Source organism: Brienomyrus brachyistius, chromosome 8, assembly GCF_023856365.1.
Source record: "Brienomyrus brachyistius isolate T26 chromosome 8, BBRACH_0.4, whole genome shotgun sequence".
Classification (NCBI taxonomy): Eukaryota; Metazoa; Chordata; class Actinopteri; order Osteoglossiformes; family Mormyridae; genus Brienomyrus; species Brienomyrus brachyistius.
In genome coordinates, this window is record NC_064540.1 from 14525783 (window position 1) to 14545653 (window position 19871).

The 19871-nt window shown below is 45.6% G+C and overlaps 1 protein-coding gene across 15 annotated transcripts in view; it reads right to left on the reverse strand.

The window, feature by feature from the left end:
• cadpsa (Ca2+-dependent activator protein for secretion a) overlaps positions 1-19871 on the reverse strand; it is a 106639-nt gene that overhangs the window by 47715 nt on the left and 39053 nt on the right. For all 15 annotated transcript variants that reach the window (XR_007399408.1, XR_007399409.1, XR_007399407.1 and 12 more), the window contains 8 exons: positions 17870-17950; positions 17428-17661; positions 16403-16524; positions 10119-10230; positions 8485-8624; positions 6313-6379; positions 1633-1741; positions 585-797 (listed from right to left, as the gene is read on the reverse strand). Coding sequence is in view for 12 of the 15 variants with exons in the window: in XM_049023614.1 (XP_048879571.1) it covers positions 585-797; positions 1633-1741; positions 6313-6379; positions 8485-8624; positions 10119-10230; positions 16403-16524; positions 17428-17661; positions 17870-17950 (1078 nt within the window). In the remaining 3 variants the exon portion in view is untranslated. The remainder of the gene's footprint in view (positions 1-584; positions 798-1632; positions 1742-6312; positions 6380-8484; positions 8625-10118; positions 10231-16402; positions 16525-17427; positions 17662-17869; positions 17951-19871) is intronic.

Below are 19871 nucleotides of genomic sequence, written 5' to 3' on the forward strand. Positions count from 1 at the left end.
GTACATCCAAAGTGCAGTGACTATGCAAGGATCTTAACGGACAACCACAAGGTTCCTTATATAAATACACGTCCATTACTCTCACTCTCAGCTAATAGCTAGTGTAACTTTTAATTGCATAAAAGTATTTAAAATCATATTTTATAAAAATACCATACTACTCATTTATTACAAAAAGAGACTGTAAAAGAAAAAATATTCAGTGCAATAAACCCGCAAATGTAAAAATCTAGATTCACAGACATAATGAATTATATTGTAACATGGTTTGGGTCACTGTTGGGTGAAGGGATGGTGACAATATGAATCTTTTAGAAGGATCCATTTTAAGTGTGTGTGGGGGGTGTTGTGGCAGAGTCCACTTTAATTAGGGGGTGTTGTGGGAAAGTCCACTTTAATTGGCGGGTGTTGTGGGAGAGTCCACTTTAATTAGGGGGTGATGTGGGACAGTCCACTTTAATTGGTGGGTATGGGGAAGTCCACTTTAATTAGTGGGAGTTGTGGGAGAGCCCATTTTAATTGGGGATTGTCCACTTTAAGTGCAGGGTGTGTGAGAGAGTTTGCGTTGCTTCCAAGCTACTTACAAAACTGGGAGATGGGTGCGTCCAGCTGGGGCGCTGTGCCCCCCTTGGCGTTGAGCTTCTGGACTTGGGTGGGGGGAACAGGCTTGTGGGACTGCCCCGTGGCCCGGTACATGGCCTGCACCCACAGGATGCGATCCTGCTCATCGTCACTGGCGAAGATCACGGTGTCACCCTCCCTCACGGCGTTAAAGAATGCCCTACCACCATCCAGACCTGTCAGTAGGGGGCGCCGGGTGGCGGGGAGGGTTGTCAGAGGGAAACACGCTTTAAAATCCTGGATCACGCTCACGACCTCCCAGTCCCACGGCCAGCAACTGCAACAAATTCTCCCATTGCTCTCGCCGATTATTTTATCACTCAAGCTGCTTAAATTCTCTACAAGAAGGGCCTCAGACTGATCGTCGTGCATTGATTGCGGGATGCGATTATCCTGCTCGCTGTCGTCACGCAGAATCTGCCTTATGACCTCAGTCACTTAGCTGCAGGCAAGACAAACAGTGAAGCCAAGAACCACACCGCTAGGACCAAGGCGCTAGGGAAACCCCTCCCCCCAATATTTCATTTGGCTTCATTCGTCCCCCTAATAAACAGTTTTACTAAAGTAAGTAAACTTTAGTATTTAAATTATTATGCCCTCCCAAAATTTAAATCCCTCTCATGCCGCTGGGTACCACCCCTGCAAAATCAGAGTTTGTCAATTCATATCATTTGCATGCGCTGGTAACAATCTATGCTGTGCCGCTATCTGAAGAGATCGTCATTATTCCTAACAAGACTGGGATTGTTCTGAGAGCAAACACCACCTAGTGGCCAAAAGACTGCTTTGCAGATCAGTACTGAAGCTGCCTGGCATGCATTTGTAAAGTTAATAGTGTTATATAAAAAAGAAATGAAACAGTAATAAATATGATTTTTAGTCACATTTACAACTGGCTGAATATTCCATCCATCGTATCCCACAGAGGGTCAATGTGGATATTTAAAGAACCTTCATTACAGAGAATAAAACATAAAGACAGGCGCTGTACTGAAAGGGCAGCAGGGCTACCTGGCTGGGGATCGGTGTAATCCACCGTGTACCCGTCCAGCTGAAGCAGCTCCTGCGGTTCAGACTTCTTCTCCCGGTAGCTGCACATGGCGAATGTATACTGGCTGACCTACAGGTGGCAGCAGAGAGTCAAGAGGTTAGGGTCATGGTGAGGGGGTCACAAGAACTGCCCACCAGCACCAACCAGCTTGTCTGCCTGTATGTTCTGGCAAGCAGGTTAAGAACAGGGAGGAATTATGGTGGCGGAGCAGGGCAGAGAGTGACAGACGGCACGGCTTTCATAAACTGCGTGAGCAGGGCTTGTGCACATTGTGCACTATACCAATCTGCGTGTGTGTGCCTAATCAAGGCTGTATAATGAATAAATAAGTGGAGGAGATGTGGGGGCTCTCAGGATGCGATAGGAGAAGCCAGGAGCATGGGGCAGGCCCCAGCGAGGCTGGCACGTGGTGGAGATGGGGCAGGATGCAAGAGAGACGGGGTAGGATGTGGCAGCAACTGGGCAGTACATGGCGGTGACGGGATAGGGCATGGCGGTGACAAGATAGGGCATGGCGGCAACAGGGCAGGACGCGGCAGAGACAGGGCAGAATGTGGCAGCAACTGGATAGTACATGACAGTGACGGGATAAGGGCAGGGCACAGCAGTGATGGAGCAGGATGCAGTAGAGATGGAGCAGGGTATGACAATGGGACAGGATACAGCAACAATGGAGCAGGATGTGGTGATGGAGCAGGATGCAGCAGCAGCAGGGCAGGACATGGCGGAGACAGGGCAGGACGCAGCAATGGGGCAGGACGCAGAGACAATAGGGCAGGACGCAGCAATGGGGCAGGACGCAGAGACAATAGGGCAGGACGCAGCGATGGGGCAGCAAGAGGCGACGATGGGGCAAGACATGGTGGCAACGGAGCAGGATGCAACATTGACGGGGCAGGATGAGTCGACGACGGAACAGGATGTGGTGCTGCAGCTGTCACTCAGCCCAGACGAGTTGCAGGATGACACTCTGTGACAAACAATGTGAGCCGCATCATGAGGTGCAAGTCGTATCGGAGTCGGATTGTCACCTTCCCTGCAAGTGGCAGCTCTAGCTCGCCTTGCCGCCGCGTAACACTACGAATTCACCGTCACACCGGTGATGCAGGCCAGGTATGCGCTGATATTTGTGCCGCTAGAAACTGAATATGCATTTTGTATATTTGAATCTGCAGTTGTCCCCATTACAAAACTGAATCTGAATTCATTAGTTTGAATCTGAATTCCAATAACTTGAAACTGCATTTATCCAACCTGGAAAATTTTCAGTTCATAAATTCAATTTCAACTTATTGAGACACACATCTGGGTCCTTGAGGAAAAGTAATCAAGTTCACAACGCAACTCATTTCCACGTTTACGACAGTTCTGCAGGTCGGGGTAAAGCGGAGCTGTGTACCGGGGTCTCGCAAGCCGCGTCATATATATATTATATATATATGATATATATGAGAATAAGCTTTATATACACAAGCGATAGCATAAACATGAACCATACGTCTGGTTAGTATGGTAGTATATGTAGTTAAATGAACGATTTCTGGCACTGCTAGTTTATGTTAATATGGTAGACTAACGCAAAACTAGCTAGAGATATAAATTTTACTTCTACTTTAGTTTAAGTTATGGCTTGCCTGTTCATCTCATGTGGTTTTCTAGCAGTGTTTATGCTTAATATCTTTCAAAATATTCATCTCGCCGATATGAGGTGGAAATCAGTATTAATTTTATGTGAGTATGGAATATTATTTAGCACTTCGTAATGCATATAGAATGTAATCATTAGTACTCTATAAGAAGCTGATGTCAATTATGCAGAAACTAACTTTGTAACCTTCAGAGAATGCAGACCAATTACTGCTGTGCAGAATGTGACGAGAAACAAGTATGAATTAGCTTAGCACCTTGTGTTGGCTTAGACGTTTCTGCATCTGTTACCTATTTTGTTAGCCTTTGGTGTATGAATATGTACTTTATTAGTGCTGTATACAACTCAAGAGCGAGCATTTGCGTGTGGCATTATTTTTGGTAAGATGGGACACTCGTCCGTGTGAAAGGCTGTCATACTAAATCACATGGTAGAAATGGCATAAAGGTGGACCACAACATTTTTTCGGTTTCCCACTTGGAAATGAGGATATGGACAGCAGGTAGAGGAGGTATCGAAGAGGCGTTGGGTGGCCTGGGTCGACGAAAGGAGATCACTTTCAACACGATATCTCCCTTAATGCGTGTTTGCTCTCGGCATTTTCATAAATGCGAGTAAGATGTTTTAAGTAGTATTACTGAATATGCATTCTAAAGTTCTACAGTCTTTTAAGTTGGTGTTTTCACATTGGTTAACCTACGTTAGCAAGCTAGCTTCACTACAGAGGGTAGCAGAAATGGGTTAATCTATTCGTGTTAAACTTTGTGGAGAAAAAAATACTGAATATGAAATATTACGTTTGTTTAACCAAATGTGTTTACATCTGCGATACACTCAAATTGGCGAATGGGGGCGTGTCAGACAGTGCAGACACGTGACTGACAAAGACTGACGCAAGGTTTGCTACAGAAGGAAGGGATTCGCAAAAGTTCACGGCTGGGTATTTTAAAAACACAACTGGAGATGGTCACGCCACCATTATGTTCAGCCGTGGGACCAAACAGTAAAGGAGATGATTGACAAACTTATCACCTAGGGGTGTGGGGATCAATGGAGAAAACAACGATGGTGAATGGTTGAAGAAATGATGATGCTTAAGTGACGAGATATTGTTACACGATAAGAAAATGTATAAAAATTTGTGTAAAACAGTATTGGACACACTCCTGCAGGGTGTCCAGCCTTGGCTGTAAGCTCACTGTGGCAATAAAGGCTGAATCTGAAGATCTACACAAGCGGCTCTTGACTCCTGATTGGCGGGGAAGAAGGGGCCTAGCTGCGGGGCAAGAGGGGGGCCACGCCGGGTCCCCAGCACCTGGGAGAACGATGCTGGAAGGCCTGGGCCCTACGCTGAAGTTTGGGCCTGTTAAGAGCCGTCGGCACGGAAGTGCGGGATTCTGTATCCCACGGGCCGGTGACCTGCTGTCAAACTGGCGCTTAAAGGATTTTAAATGACTTTGCTCCTGATTACCCTACATGCTTTGCTCTTTTAAATAACCTTGTTATTGTTGGCAGTCTATAAATTGTGCTGTGAAGCGGGCGGCCTCAATCGATGCAGCACTCGGCAGCTTTCCTCTGTGTGTAGTCAGAGACTCCCCCTCCCCCCCCCCTCAACCAGCCCCCCTAGTCAAATGGAATATTAGCATATTCAACTGCTTAAGAACTTTTGTTCAAAACCAGCAAATTAACGCAGGGGGAGTGGGGGGGTGAATTGTGTTCAAGGGCTGTTTTTAAGGGTATCCCCCTGACTTTGGAATAAATAGCTTCACTTTGTGTCATAAATATTGGGCTCACAGCTCTGATTTGTTTGGGTCGACGGTGACATGTAGTGGTATTCAGCTAGAACTACATGCAGGATACGCCGTGTGTGGGGCGAGGGGGGGCTGAAAGCGATTCATCAACACCCTCTTCAGTTGAAACAGTTTCACAGTTTATTTCCAAGTCGACATCGCAACTTCGAGCAATCCTATATGCCGCTGTTTTAACTCACCAGTTTTTTTCCCACTTCCATTTGCTATGAAACAAAGGGGACCGCAGCACAGAGAGATTGCGGGGGGTGTATATACAGCACAGCTGTCCCTGTACGGCCCCCCCTGGCGGCCACAGCTTTTCGCTGGGCCTCGCTGGCAGCTCCTGAAAGCTCCTATAATACATTTACAGTCCTGCAGGCTCCAATTTAAGCCATTAACTTCACAGTGAGAGATCCGTAAAACTCGGGTGGCAGTGACGTTCCTATTAAAATTAATAACTGCTTCTACAATTAGCTTTTGGTTTGCATCCAATAAGTCCATGGGTTAAAAAACGGAAAATCCGACCTATGGGATTATGATCACAGGGGACACCAGGATATAAAGCATAATAATAATAATGGTTAATATTCTGTAAAGAGTTATAGTCTAAATTCACCATCATTTGTAAAATATAAAAAAAAAATAACAGTGATCCAATAGTTTATGGCCCTAAATGTTGTTTTCGTTCCTAAAAAATTAGCGTCGACATAGTGAAAAACGCCTTTTTCATTCCGCTATTCAGAGCCTGTGCCCGGTGGGGAGCCGTGCGCATGCGCTTCAGCCGGGCCGTGGTGCGGGGACCCGAGCATCACCTCTCCCGCAACCTCATCAAAAGGGGGAAAGCAGGAGGGAAGGGGCCCAGACACCCAGGCTGCGTGGCCGGGCGACCAGCGTTTGTCACTTGCTGTATGTGTAACTGGGAGGGCGTTCAGGTTTGTCATCTCATAGCTCTCAGACACATCTACCCACTGCAGAGGAGACGCGGATGCCGCCCCAATAAATCTGCCCGTATAACAAAAACGTGTCATTTAATGTCACGCCTTTTCATGTCTCTCGGTGCTACAAATAAGGGTGTAGACCTACCTATGATCAGTATGTCTCGGTGTGACATTATGGAGCAGTCTGTAACTGGTGTGACTCTGACGGCTGCGTGGAAACTTAAATATAAATGGGATCTGATTGAAGGCACCTCTCTTACTTACCTGCACCAGAACAAAGAACCTTTTCTTCCATCTCTTCCATACATTCTTCCCAATTGCCCAAAGATACCTATGAAACACAGAGCTCAGTAAACACCCTGAGTGGAAAAAAATCACTGAATGGTTGCCGTGAACAAAGAATGATTGTAATTCATTTAGAAACCCAGGGGTAATTCAGAGACTGCTTTGCACGTCAAAGTTGCACGTTAAACAGAGATTACATAAACAACACTTTATCAGCATCTTTATCTTTTTTTTATGCATCTTTATTTTTACTAATGCCTGATTTGTTTGTACTGTGTACATATTTTTAGAAACTGCAACACAAAAGAAAATTGGCAATAAGTGACACAAGTGACACAAGGTGAAAAAAATGTCTTTGCTGCCCTCTAGTGGTGAATGCATAATTGACGTTGTCATGAGCAATTATTAGGGTGATGCGGTAATTCCTTTTTTCAGGTATTATAAAAGAAGGATATTAGCATTGTAGAAGGACATGCTGATTTGTCTAATTCAATGGGAATACCGGCAATTTCTTTGCCTAACAAGGTGTTAGGCAAAATCCCACTAGTTAAAGTGATTAACAAGGTTCAGAAGATGTCTAAACCATAGCAACAGCATTTACAGAGTTCATTGGGAGAAAGGTTTTGTATTCTCATTGAAACAATGCTTTTTGTTGTCCTAAACACGTACAGAGAACTCCCACGACCAATGACCATCTTGAAAAACCAACACAGAATGGCAATGTGGCTTAACAGCCGGTATCTGAGGGCACGACTGGCTCCCTTTCCTGCCAATGCTGCTGCCTGACGACCGGGCTGGTGGCAGCAGGCATGTCATCTTGAATTAACCAGGAAGCCGGCGGCTCGGGCGCATGGGAGATGCTGCGGGTGAGAGTGTAGCTTCTCTCACTGCTCCTCACAGCAGCAGAATGCAGAGCACAGGACTGCAGTGTGTGAGAACGAGAGCAGGGGGACAGGCACACCTCCCAGAGATAGACTCAGCACCGTCTCACCACCACAATACTCATAAAGATTCCAATAGTGCTCTACCTATCCAATGTGTGCTCCATCTACCCAATGTGTGCTTCACCCACACAATGTGTGCTCCATATACCCAATGTGTGCTCCATCTATCTCATATGTGTTCCACCTGCCCATTGTGTGCCCCACCTATTCAACGTGTGCTCCACCTGCCCAATGTATGCTCCACCTGTTCAATGTGTGCTCTACCTACCCAATGTGTGCTTCACCTACCCAATGTGTGCTCCACCTGCCCAATGTATGCTCCATCTATCTCATATGTGTTCCACCTGCCCAGTGTGTGCTCCACCTTTTCAATGTGTTATTAAATCGAATTTTATAATTGTCAGAGCAGTAGGGTGCTTATGTATATAAACTTCAGTGCAATCTGGTGCACACTTGTCCTAACACGCTTTTGATAAATATGCTTGCTGTGTAAATTGAAGGAAAATGTAATGTTTTAAACTTTTAAAAAACTTTTTATCATTATCATATTAAACTTTTAAAATCAAAACAGCTTTATTGTCACATCAATAGAATAAGTGAAAGTTTTGGGTCACGGGTTCCTATCAGTGGTGCAGTACATTAAATAAAGCAAACTGTGCATAAAACAACTGCACAAGAACATACATGGGTTGCGAGCAGATATTGGAGAACTGGCAATAGCATTGTAGATTTTACTTTTCACTTCATTTTTAATTTGTATTTGTTAGGAAATAAAAAATGCGGAGATATTTCAGGCAACAAACTCATGCTTAAATACACAGTGTAAAATGTTACGGGACCTATGCTGGTGCATGTGGGCAGCTACAATCGGTTAGCACCCACTCAACAGATTAGATGTTGATATTCATATATATGCTTTAATGTTGTTTCCATAATTGAACCGTGTTTTTAAACATATTTAAATACACTGGAGGGCCAGTCTGAAACACCATTTGCAGATTCCCCTGCTTAAACACGCCTACTAAATCTGGCAATTAGCTGGTGATTTTAATAAAGTGTGTTTGAGCAGGGGCATGATTTTGCAGACGGACCTTCCAGGACCGCAACTGGGGATCCCGAGTAAAAATAATGGAAAGCACAAGCAACCACCAGATGGCGCTAAGAACTCAGTCTCACAGACCAGATATCAGAGAAAAGCCCAACTTACCCACAATGCTTCATGTTTTGCGGCTTGTCCATGCGAATGGCTAGCTTTATCTTCAGGTCGTGATCGGGGCATGCCTTTGATACGACCATTTTGTGCAGCTCGGATTGTTTTGGACTGTTCGGAGTGGGGTGCAGGACGACCTGAGGGGGGTAAAGGAGAAAGTGAGCAAAATGAAATGATGCATGATAAACACAAACACATGATACACATCACATAGACCGTGGCTGTGAAACCAAGGTGATGCACTTATGCAATTAAAATCGCACCTTCAGTCCCATCAAGCCAGCATACACCAGAGCGGACGCTGGGCGACGTGTCAGAATGGCTAACCAGTGTTAATTTCATTGACGAAAACTACAAAAAAAAATATTCGTCAATGGCTATTTATACTCAGAAGTACTATTATTGTATGTTGTAGCTGCGTCTGACTGGATAATGCTGCTCTAACATGCTTCACCATGCATTCACCATGCATCCATCTGACCAGCGGCAGCCGGTCAGTAGAGGGTGCTATGGGGCTGACAGTCCGTACACTGCTCTGCTCAGTAAGTGCTGCCCTTAGCCTTAGGCATGGGAAACGGTACCCAGTGATATGAACAGAAACTGATAATGAAATCTTTCTTTTAATGTATTTGAAAACCTGATCGTCATGGACTGAATGAGGTAAGAGGTACAACATAGATGGTTTTCACTAGTCTGATTCTAGTTTATGTTCCTGAGAGAGGACACTGATATTTATTTATTCAAGTTCTATGCATTAGTGTTTTTTATGTGAATGAAGAAGCTTTATATGCAAGTATTTTGAGGCAAAATTTTGGTTTTATCTATATTTTATTAAATGATAAATAAAGATTATATAAAGCCATTCTAGAAATAGTGCAATGCTTCATATTCACACTGAGGGTGTGGCAGAAGAAGGCCAGTATCTCCTGCATTGGAGGATGGATCATGTTCATGGCCATGAGGGCCTGTTAAGTACGTGAGTCTAGATCATCACTGACTACCTTCAAACCCTGCGAGTGCCACTGTGCACCATCAGCAAAAAATGTTCCCTTACATTTTTTTCAGTAAATCTGACATTTACAAACATAAGTTCGCAACAGCCTCGTGCCCATTGTTTCCGGGATAGGCTCCGGACCCCTCGCGACCCAGTAGGATAAGCGGTTTGGAAAATGGATGGATGGATGGAAGTTCTCAACATGACAGATTCATGTCTTAAGAGTCTTTAAGTGCATTAAAGTCTAATTTCTGAAAGGGACAAAGATTGCCCTGAATATTTGTCAGATCGAACCTGAACTTTGAACCTGAAGCTTGTTTGTGCTGCGAGAGCTAAAGTCCGTTAAGTCAACCCAGTAGTGTGACGTGTTAAGGTTCTATCATGTGAACATGTACAGTGAGTAAGGCAGGCCAGTAATAAACCTCTCTGCAATGGTGTTAAGGTTCTATCACGTGAACAAGTACAGTGAGTAAGGCAGGCTAGTAATACACCTCTCTGTAATGGTGTTAAGGTTCTATCACGTAAACATGTACAGCTTTACTAGGGTTTGGCTGATGGTGGCAGAATAAACCAGTGTGAGGCCTGTGTCCGAGCTGGATCCGTCCCAGCAGGCCGTGGCGGGGGGGTGAGGTCCTACCCGTCCCAGCTCCTTATCTTCCAGAGCCAACACACCCGTGCTCTCGGTGAACAGCTTCACTTTTACAGCCGGCAGGGGGTGTGTGGTGGTGAAGTCACCCTGAGTTCCCCAGCTGAAAGCAGAGAGGGACAGGCCACACGTCAGCGTTTCACGTCGCGCCGTCTGTAAACCCAGGCGCACGGCCCGCAGATGAAATGGAGCAAAATTAATCCTGGTCCTCGCTTGCCAAATGGCCGGCGCTGATCGCTCGGCCGTGAAAGCGGTCCCGTTCCTGCCAAGCTCCTGGCCACCGTGCCATCTTACGTCAGGTGCAGCAATGTCTGTTCAGCATCACAGACCCATGCCAGTGACACAGTGAACCAACCAACAATCACTGCCTTCAGCTGAATGTGTTTTACGCCATTTTCCTAACTACATAAGATCAATGTCATGACTTGGCCATTAATGACTCAGGGGAGATGAACAGTCAGTTTATAGAGGTATTGTGCGTTTGTACCAATGGTACGTGTTTTGTAAATGATATCATATTCATAGTCAATTATCATAACTAAATGACATACTTCAGCATTGTGCTTAGCTTGGTTTTAACTTCAGCATTATTAAGACCTTTCCATTATTATTCTTAACTGATAGAAATTATAAAAAATCTCTTCAGGTTTTCAATTTTCAACGTGAATTTTAGTTTTAGTATAACTCTATTTCCATATCTGTGTATATAATAAAATGGTGGGAGGCAGCATTGTTTTTACTTTCTTTATGTGCATTTCTGTGAGATTACTGTATTTCTGTGACATTATTGCATTTTTGTGAGACCACTCTCTGTGAAACTTGGGCCGCAATGACTGGATTGGGCAGCTGCAGCCAGGCATGGGATGTGAACCAATCAGATGGAGAAAGTGAGAAGGGGGCAGGCAGATAAGAGCATCCCTGGGATGTTAAGGAGCTTTAGTCTACATGTGAGGTGTCAGGCAACCTGAAAGCTGATAAGTGAGAGGAGAACGAGTGGAAGGCCATGGCTTGTGTGACTGCTTCCCAACATCACTGTCCCCATAAAACTCGACGGCATAATATCCAGAAAACTGACACTTTGAACGTATGTCCTTATTGTATATATGCAGAAGTAAATTAAGTTAACATACTGTCTTCAGCTTTGAGTAAAATAGGGTGTCTGGGTTGCCGATGTACATGTGCGTGATTGTGTGTTAGTGAGTGTGAGTGAGTGCAATTTAAACATATAAACCTGCTTCAGTGCTCGTGTGGTCGTTGCATATCACTCTGCCGCGCATAAATCCGTCTTATCAAAGCGGCGCAGGTGCTACTGCATCACGTGACGCTAATATTAAGCAAACATGACATAAGAGTTGGGGGGGGGGGGGGGGCTTTTAATTGGCACAGGAATAAGCAGCCAGTCTTTCCCTCTAAGTGACCTTGCAAGAATCCGGAGGAAAAAGAACTAAAATAGCAGCGGAGCTGCAGTAGGTATTTCCCATGTCACAGGCCGAGAGTATTTAACGGGGGGGGGGCCTTAATGAGCAGCCGGCTAGAGCGCGCCGTGACGGGCTGCCATGACAACCGGCGGCGCACAGCCATGCTCGTGGTCACAGGGGCGGTCTGTATTCGTGCGAGACGCATGCAGACCCAGACGGAGATGAATGTCTGCGTCAATAAATTTAGCCGTGCAGATAACAGGTCTGACTGCAGTGTTGGAGACTGCAGTGTCACATTTGAAGAAAAGACGCCTGGATAGAGGAGGAATCTTCATTACAGCCGCCAAATTATTCTTATTATTAGTGTTATTAGTGTTATGAACAATGATACTAATTAATGACTGAGTTTAACACGTGCTTCCTGTCTAAATCACTTAAACACAGAACATTATTATACATCTACTATAATATTTGTATCTTGGCTCAAAAGACAGCTGGATCCAGAGCGAGCCATCGTGCAGTTTTACTGGTTGACGCAGCTCCTCACAGAAGGACATGATGGCTGTAGATTGCCTGAGACTCACCGTCGCCCCGACGCCGGTGGTGACCTCACACCATGCACTGAGCGTGCTGGTTTTCAGCGGGAAGTCATACATATTGACCTCTCAGTCACGTCAGATACAGTCCACAACCATGATAGGACCAGACCTGTGAGATAAAACCTTGGCGAGATTCAGGCACGTTTTCATCAATGAAAATGGAATTTGGTTATTTAGACCGATAAGCATTTTACTATGGAGAGGAACAGCAATATCGTTCTATGAGTTACGAAACCTCTTCAATAACAGATGGCCTTCACCGTGCAAGATCCTCCAAACGTCTTTCAGTCTTTGTTTGTTTAGAAGAAGGTTATCAAGGTTAAACTGCCTGTTGGCTGATGAGGGGTTTGCAACAGCGGCCTTCAGGGAATTCATCTGAGGCCTGATCAGGAAAATGTCACTCCCCGCCTGAGTCTATGCCCTGCCATAGCGTTAAACTTGAAGCATCTGTGATTCAACTGCAGCATATTGTGGTTAATAACATGCTTGAAATGTCACATTTTGAATGCCTGCTAGGAACAGTTAGGCCATTTCCCAGAAGGCTGTGATGAATACAATTTTAGAAAAACAGCCCATGTATCTCAAGTCCTGTAGTTTTAGAGGTCTCCCCCCCCCCCCCCCGAAGTCCTGTGGTGTTAGAGGTCTCTCCTCCCCCAAGTCCTGTAGTTTTAGAGGTCTCCCCTCCCCGAAGTCCTGTAGTTTTAGAGGTCTCTCCTCCCCCAAGTCCTGTAGTTTTAGAGGTCTCCCCTCCCCGAAGTCCTGTAGTTTTAGAGGTCTCTCCTCCCCCAAGTCCTGTAGTTTTAGAGGTCTCCCCTCCCCGAAGTCCTGTAGTTTTAGAGGTCTCTCCTCCCCAAAGTTATGTTGTTTTAGAGGTCTCCCCCCCCCGAAGTCCTGTAGTGTTAGAGGTCTCTCCTCCCCCAAGTCCTGTAGTTTTAGAGGTCTCCCCCCCAAAGTCCTGTAGTGTTAGAGGTCTCCCCTCCCCGAAGTCCTGTAGTTTTAGAGGTGTCCCTTCCCCAAGTCCTGTTGTTTTAGAGGTCTCCCATCCCCCAAGTCCTGCTATTTTAGAGATCTCCCCTCCCCCAAGTCCTGTAGTTTTAGAGGTCTCCCCTCCACAAAGGGCTGTAGTTTTAGAGATCTCCCCTCCCCCAAGTCCTGTAGTTTTAGAGGTCTCCCCTCCCCGAAGTCCTGTAGTTTTAGAGGTCTCCCCCCCAAAGTCCTGTAGTGTTAGAGGTCTCCCCTCCCCCAAGTCCTGTAGTTTTAGAGGTCTCCCCTCCCCCAAGTCCTGTAGTTTTAGAGGTCTCCCCTCCCCGAAGTCCTGTAGTTTTAGAGGTCTCCCCCCCAAAGTCCTGTAGTGTTAGAGGTCTCTCCTCCCCCAAGTCCTGTAGTGTTAGAGGTCTCCCCTCCCCGAAGTCCTGTAGTTTTAGAGGTGTCCCTTCCCCAAGTCCTGTAGTTTTAGAGGTCTCCCCTCCCCGAAGTCCTGTAGTTTTAGAGGTCTCCCCCCCAAAGTCCTGTAGTGTTAGAGGTCTCTCCTCCCCCAAGTCCTGTAGTTTTAGAGGTCTCCCCTCCCCGAAGTCCTGTAGTTTTAGAGGTGTCCCTTCCCCAAGTCCTGTTATTTTAGAGGTCTCCCCCCCAAAGTCCTGTAGTGTTAGAGGTCTCTCCTCCCCCAAGTCCTGTAGTTTTAGAGGTCTCCCCTCCCCGAAGTCCTGTAGTTTTAGAGGTGTCTCTTCCCCAAGTCCTGTTGTTTTAGAGGTCTCCCCTCCCCCAAGTCTTTTAGTTTTAGAGATCTCCCCTCCCCCAAGTCCTGTAGTTTTAGAGGTCTCCCCCCCCCGAAGTCCTGTTGTTTTAGAGGTCTCCACTCCCCCAAGTCCTGCTGTTTTAGAGGTCTACCGTCCCCCAATTTTTCCACATAATAATTATTTTGTGCCTTTTATTTTTCTCGTTAATGATATCGCTGATATGTCATTACATGATATCGGTTACAGATATCGTCATGAGTACAAGGACATGAGCACAGTATCAGACCCGATACCGCTACTAGTATTGGTATTGGTACTTCCCTAGTATGAACATTAAGGGCCTGTCCCGAATACCTGCCAATGAAATCTTACAGGAAGCAGCACAGACTAAGCAGGTTCAGTTAGGAAAATAACTCCAGCTATTTTAGCAGGTAAGTAAGTCACTTGGGAATTTACTGCATCATTATCTCTAGCAGAACACTGAGCACGATGCAGAAGAGTCTAGGCTTTGCAAAAAATGTAAGGCAGAAGAGTAAAAGGAAGCCCACAGATTTCATCAAGGAGGTTCCTCTTAAGTATACAGCCTGCCTGCTCATGATCACGCGATTTATGCTGGGCTGAAATGGCATTTGGAAGGAAGCTGCCACAGCAAGCCCAGGGCAGGTGTGACCAGCGAGGAGATGTATTTTTCTGGGTACAGATGGTCGTGGAAAACACACAGCCTATGCAATACCCAGTGCAGGGGAGTGCCCCAATCTCCTTGCACCTGAGCTTGCCACATTCAACGCCTGCGCCCTCTCTCCGACCCATAATCACATGACCTATGGGTAGCCATGGTGACCAGAGTGCTCGCCATTTCTGAGGGAATCGCTCGCCCGCTCTCAGTTACGTCTAAACGGCCGTCAACTCTAAGCGATATTCATACCCATCAAACGCAAACCACTGGAAAAATTCTGCCGATGTCATTGGTGACATCATGAGGTATGAGGAGTAATTATGGCGAGCAGGATGAAGGCCGGTGTGCCCTTGCTCTGCATTCCCACCTCCATGCTCTGGTCAAAGACCGAGAGGAACGGCTTCAGGTTGAGGCACATTGTAGGAAACCTGTTCAGACTGATCACCTTTTTTTGGATTTAATTGACCTCATGTGGTCCTTGTACGACCATTTGAATGCACAGGTACACATACGTGCTTTAGTTGATTGTGATCATTGACCTTACTACCAACCAGCTGTCAATGTGTCATAACACTTTGACTGTTCAGATTATTGTTGCTTTAAATGCTACAACATGTATTGTTTGTACGTTAGGAGAGAGGTCAGTGTAAATGTCACCCTCTCTGCATACATTTTCAGACATTGACATGCATTAGGCTGCAAATGTTAGCTGTAATATTGCACACCTCTAGATGGCAGCATAGGAATCCACATATATTTCAATACAGGCGATTCCAGGTCAGTCACATTTTCATTAGTGAGGAAAATATTGTTATTCATCCAAACAGAGGTTGCCCTCTTAAGAGTAATGTTGTAGTTCAAGTTTGTTAGGTGTCAAGTTGTTTTTAATATGAATTACTACAAAGAAATGGAAGTTGTAATAAATGAGGCTCCAGCATTTTTGCCTGAGATTCATACAGAGCCAGTGACAGGGGAGTAGACGTCCACTTTAATGCCACAGGAAAGGTCCTTTCTGTACAGCTTCTGTCGCACGGCAGTAACTCTGAGCCCATTAAACTTCCATCTGTTTGTCACACGGTAGGGAGGACGTGACTTAAAAGATCGAGCAAGTCGTCATCGGAATTAGACATGCAGAATATGCCGTCTCCTTAACACTTAATATCGGAGGATGAAACAGATCATTCCCAGGATCTTTTAGCTGGCAAAAAAATGTATGTATAAAGAAATGCATATAACTAATGTATCTATGTATGATAGCTTTCTGTGTTCGTGTATATATACATATGTACTATATATACATATAATATACATCTATCTATCTGTATATGTTGTGTGTGTGTGTGTGTGTGTGTGTGTGAAGGTAAAGAGGCCTCCTTTTGCAAAGATAAGATCATTTGAAAGCAAAGCAGAAATGGCACAGACTAATCTCTCAAAAGAACAGACAGTCCAAGAGTCCGACAGCAGACATCTCATGTGAGCTTTAATTAAAGCTAGAGAACAGGATCAGTGCAGGGGTGGGGGGAGGATGCTCTCCGTCCCAGGCATCTTATAGCCCCCCTCCCCACATGGCGGGAGGAAGCAGCCCCTCTGTGTCAGCATGTCAGCTCTCATGCAGCACCGCATAATTGACAGGTAGCATGTGACGATACGCGGTGTCCCTCAGCCGAAGTCGTCGTGCGACAGTGTGACACTAATGTGTGAGTTAGTGAATCGGGACCAGCAGAGAATGGCAGGTGTCTGAGGCAGGATCCGAAGGGTTAAACTCGACGAGGGGGGGAGGGGGCACTATGATGCAGCATAGCCAGCGAGACCATAGCTGGACACAGAGCAAAGGCCACAGACTTACGTGGGTTTCGACGCCTCCGCCTGGTCAGTCTGCAGTTTCTGCCCGCCCTCCACCTCCATTGTACAGTAAACGATGCGGTTGGGGGCCAGCGACTTCAGGCCCTGCACCTCCATGATCACAACCTGAAAACAGCCCCCACAATCCGTCATCAGCCACTGGCTATTCGGCTCCGACACTGACACATGCTGCCTGGTTCTGTTAACACTCTGAAGTATGACAGCAATCTACAAGAATTAAACAGATGAGTCAGTTCTGTGAGGTATAAAGTCTCTGGCTGCTCTAGAGATCTTCCAAGAACAACAGATCTGCACATAATCACAGGTGCAAAGGCAATCTATCACAGGTCCATTCATTATGCCCGCAGCTGATTCTTGAGGAACTCTGATTTTTTTTTATGCATTTTTTCTAGCATGGAACATTTCCTTAGCACACACATGGACAGGTACAAATATTGTGCATTGCGGATTTCATGACAAAAAGATCACAGATATATAGATGCCCAGAGGGCTTCAAATGCTAAAAAAGGCTTTTGTCTTGTGGACAGAATGACATAACGGATTCAGAACACACCCATCACATACCTCCAGACACCCCCCTACCCCATCCCCTCGTAACATTGTACTGCGTGGATAAAAATACACTTTATCAGGCATGGAACAGCAGGGGAAACAAAGACCTGTGAATTCGGGGAGGTTTGCTCCTGCTCTGAAAATGAATCTCGATGACGCAAACAGTGCTGCCACTGCTGGTATGGCATTTACTCATTTAGCAAAACAACATGTGGGTGAGGAAAGCCTGGGGTAAGAATGCAGGGTCAGTCAGCACCCGGCGTCCCTGAAACAGTTGGGGTTAAGGGCCTTGTTCAGGGGCCCAGTTCTGTGATATGATTACTGTGCTGACCACCGGATCTGAACCAACACCCTTCCAGAGAGCACAGAGGCCAGACTTGCTGAGCGTCACACCACCCACACAATCTGACAGCTGAGAGCCGATTCCATAGCAGAAACGCCACAGAACTGCCTCACCTCCAGAGTGAAGGAGAGCACCACGTCCGACTTGGAGAGCTGGTTCTCGTCTTCCTGGCCCATTTCCATGATGGAGGTGTTGTGACCCCTCCTCAGCTTCTGCAGTTTGAACTCGCCTCCCTTGGACACGGGCATGCTCTCCAGGTTGGCCATCAGCAGGTTCACCGATGACTTGAGCTCCTCGATGTACATCCCCTCCATGTCTTTGGAGACGAACTTAGGAAACTTTCCTGCCTACAGATAACAGACCATGTGGGACTTTATCATCAACAAATGACTACACCACTCACATATCCAAATCAAATGTAAAGGAAAACGATGTCTCCCCTAACTTGGCCAAGTCTCAGATCTCTATGCTTCACTTATATCCCTGCACATGGATAAACATGGATGTTCCACAACCCAGCAGTTCCTGAGATGTTCACATTCCCCAGATACACACTCTTGCTATCTGCTCCGCCATCTGCAGCCTGCCATCCAGCTCCCGTCTGATCTGGGCAGCCTGCTCATCAGGGTTGTCCAACTGGAAATACAAAGGGAATAACAAAGGACGATGAAGCAGACAGATAAGCCAGTCACTGTCCAATCATTCTATATTTCTCAAGGAATGAATATTATTATTTCTCTCACTTAGTTGGCTAAGCAGATGAAATAGTTACTGCAGCCTTGACTGATGACCTTTGAGTAATTGTCCTGCAGTCTCTCAAACATACCTGCCTCTCCCTTCTGAGGATGTCAAATATCACCTGATCACAAGTTACCCAACAGAATTTCTCAATCTGTCATGACACTCTTTACCTGTGAAACATTTGGTGTTTTTATGATGACCTTATATCCTAATGTAACCCTCATGTATAAGCATGAAATTAAAGTTTCTAGATCATTGGGTTTGTAAGGAAAAGTAGTGAGAATGCCCCAAGGTTCTTGGTTGGTCATTTGAATACAGACAGTGTTAGGAATTTATGATCATGGGGGAAGCCAGGGAGAGAATGGGGGTTCCTGTTGGCACCACTAGGGTGATAAGGAAGTCAATTGAATTACAATGATCATAAAAGTCTCCACCCTGTCCTGTCCCTGTCACAGGATCCTCACATGCCAGGGGGTCACTCTTTATATGTAAGCCTGTCCTTGTAATCAGAAGGTCGCAGGTTCGAACCCAACCTCAGCACGTCTGCGGGTCCTTGAGCAAGACCCTTAAGCCCCAACCCCCAGCTCCCTGGGCATCGCTACGGGTGGCAGCCCTTCGCGGTCAACTTACTCCACAAAGAGCAAGTTGAGGGAGGCGTAAAGATAATTTCCCTACAGGGGATCAATAAAGTATAAATTATTACTATTATTAAATTCACTCACAACACCTACACACAGAACTTTAGTGGGGAGGGCCTTTTGGGGTATAAAGGGGGGTGAAGAACTGTCCATAATTTGTATCTGAGCTGCCTTTCAGTACCCGGTGTGTCTCTCTACACTGCATTACATTATATTATTTGTACTGTTCAATAAACCACCATTTTACTGAAACTGCAGAGACTCTGCAAGTGGATTCCATACAGGTTGGACGTTGAATAGCTGCGCTGGGTAAATCTTATACAGTACGTACCTCTTGGTCAAACATGAAAACATGCATCGCAATCATAATCAAATCAAAATAATTCAATCAAACACAAAATATATGATGATAATACAATCAAAATGAAAAACATCAAACTTTTTGGTGGCCATCTTGTTACGTTTCATTCAATGCGTATATTTCACCCTTGATCTGAACTGAGTTGCTATCGGATGGAAACTTCAGCTAGCAACAGAGAGAGCGAAAGGCTGCCGGCTTTCAGTTTTGTTTTACGTGGCCTTTAAGAATGCCACACTTTATAATAAGAAATCGTACTGGTCACGGTGTGCAAAGGCCTTTGACTGCAAAGGCTAATTTGGAGTAAGGAGTTTACAGAGACTTGTTAGTGTGCGTGCACTGAGGTAGATGGAATGAAAACCTCAGTTTCTGAGTTATATTCGCCTTGGAGATGGAAAACAAGCCGTGAAATGATGGAGAGGGATTCAATCATGACCTTCCTTCCGAGCAAGCACAGCCAGACAATGCCACGTTGAAAGATATCGGATTCCATCAGCCACAGAAATAACAGAGTATAATATACCATTTCTGCTTTTTCCAAGTTGTGAGAAGACGGTTTTTAAATCTAAATTGATTGGTTATTAGATGCGTTTTTGTGATGAGGATTTGAAATGTGGGATGGGGCAGTGTTGATGTATTCTAAGCTCTGTCAGGAACTGTATCAAAGGCGGGGCACCACCAGCTGATGTTAATGTAAATAAGCCCCCCCCCCAGACAGTGCAGACAGTGTCTGTGCCTCATAGGTATGCTGCCTATAGCCTTGACTGTGAGATGTTTGCAGAAGCGGGGCTGACCATGGCACAGAAGCCATCCCATGTGA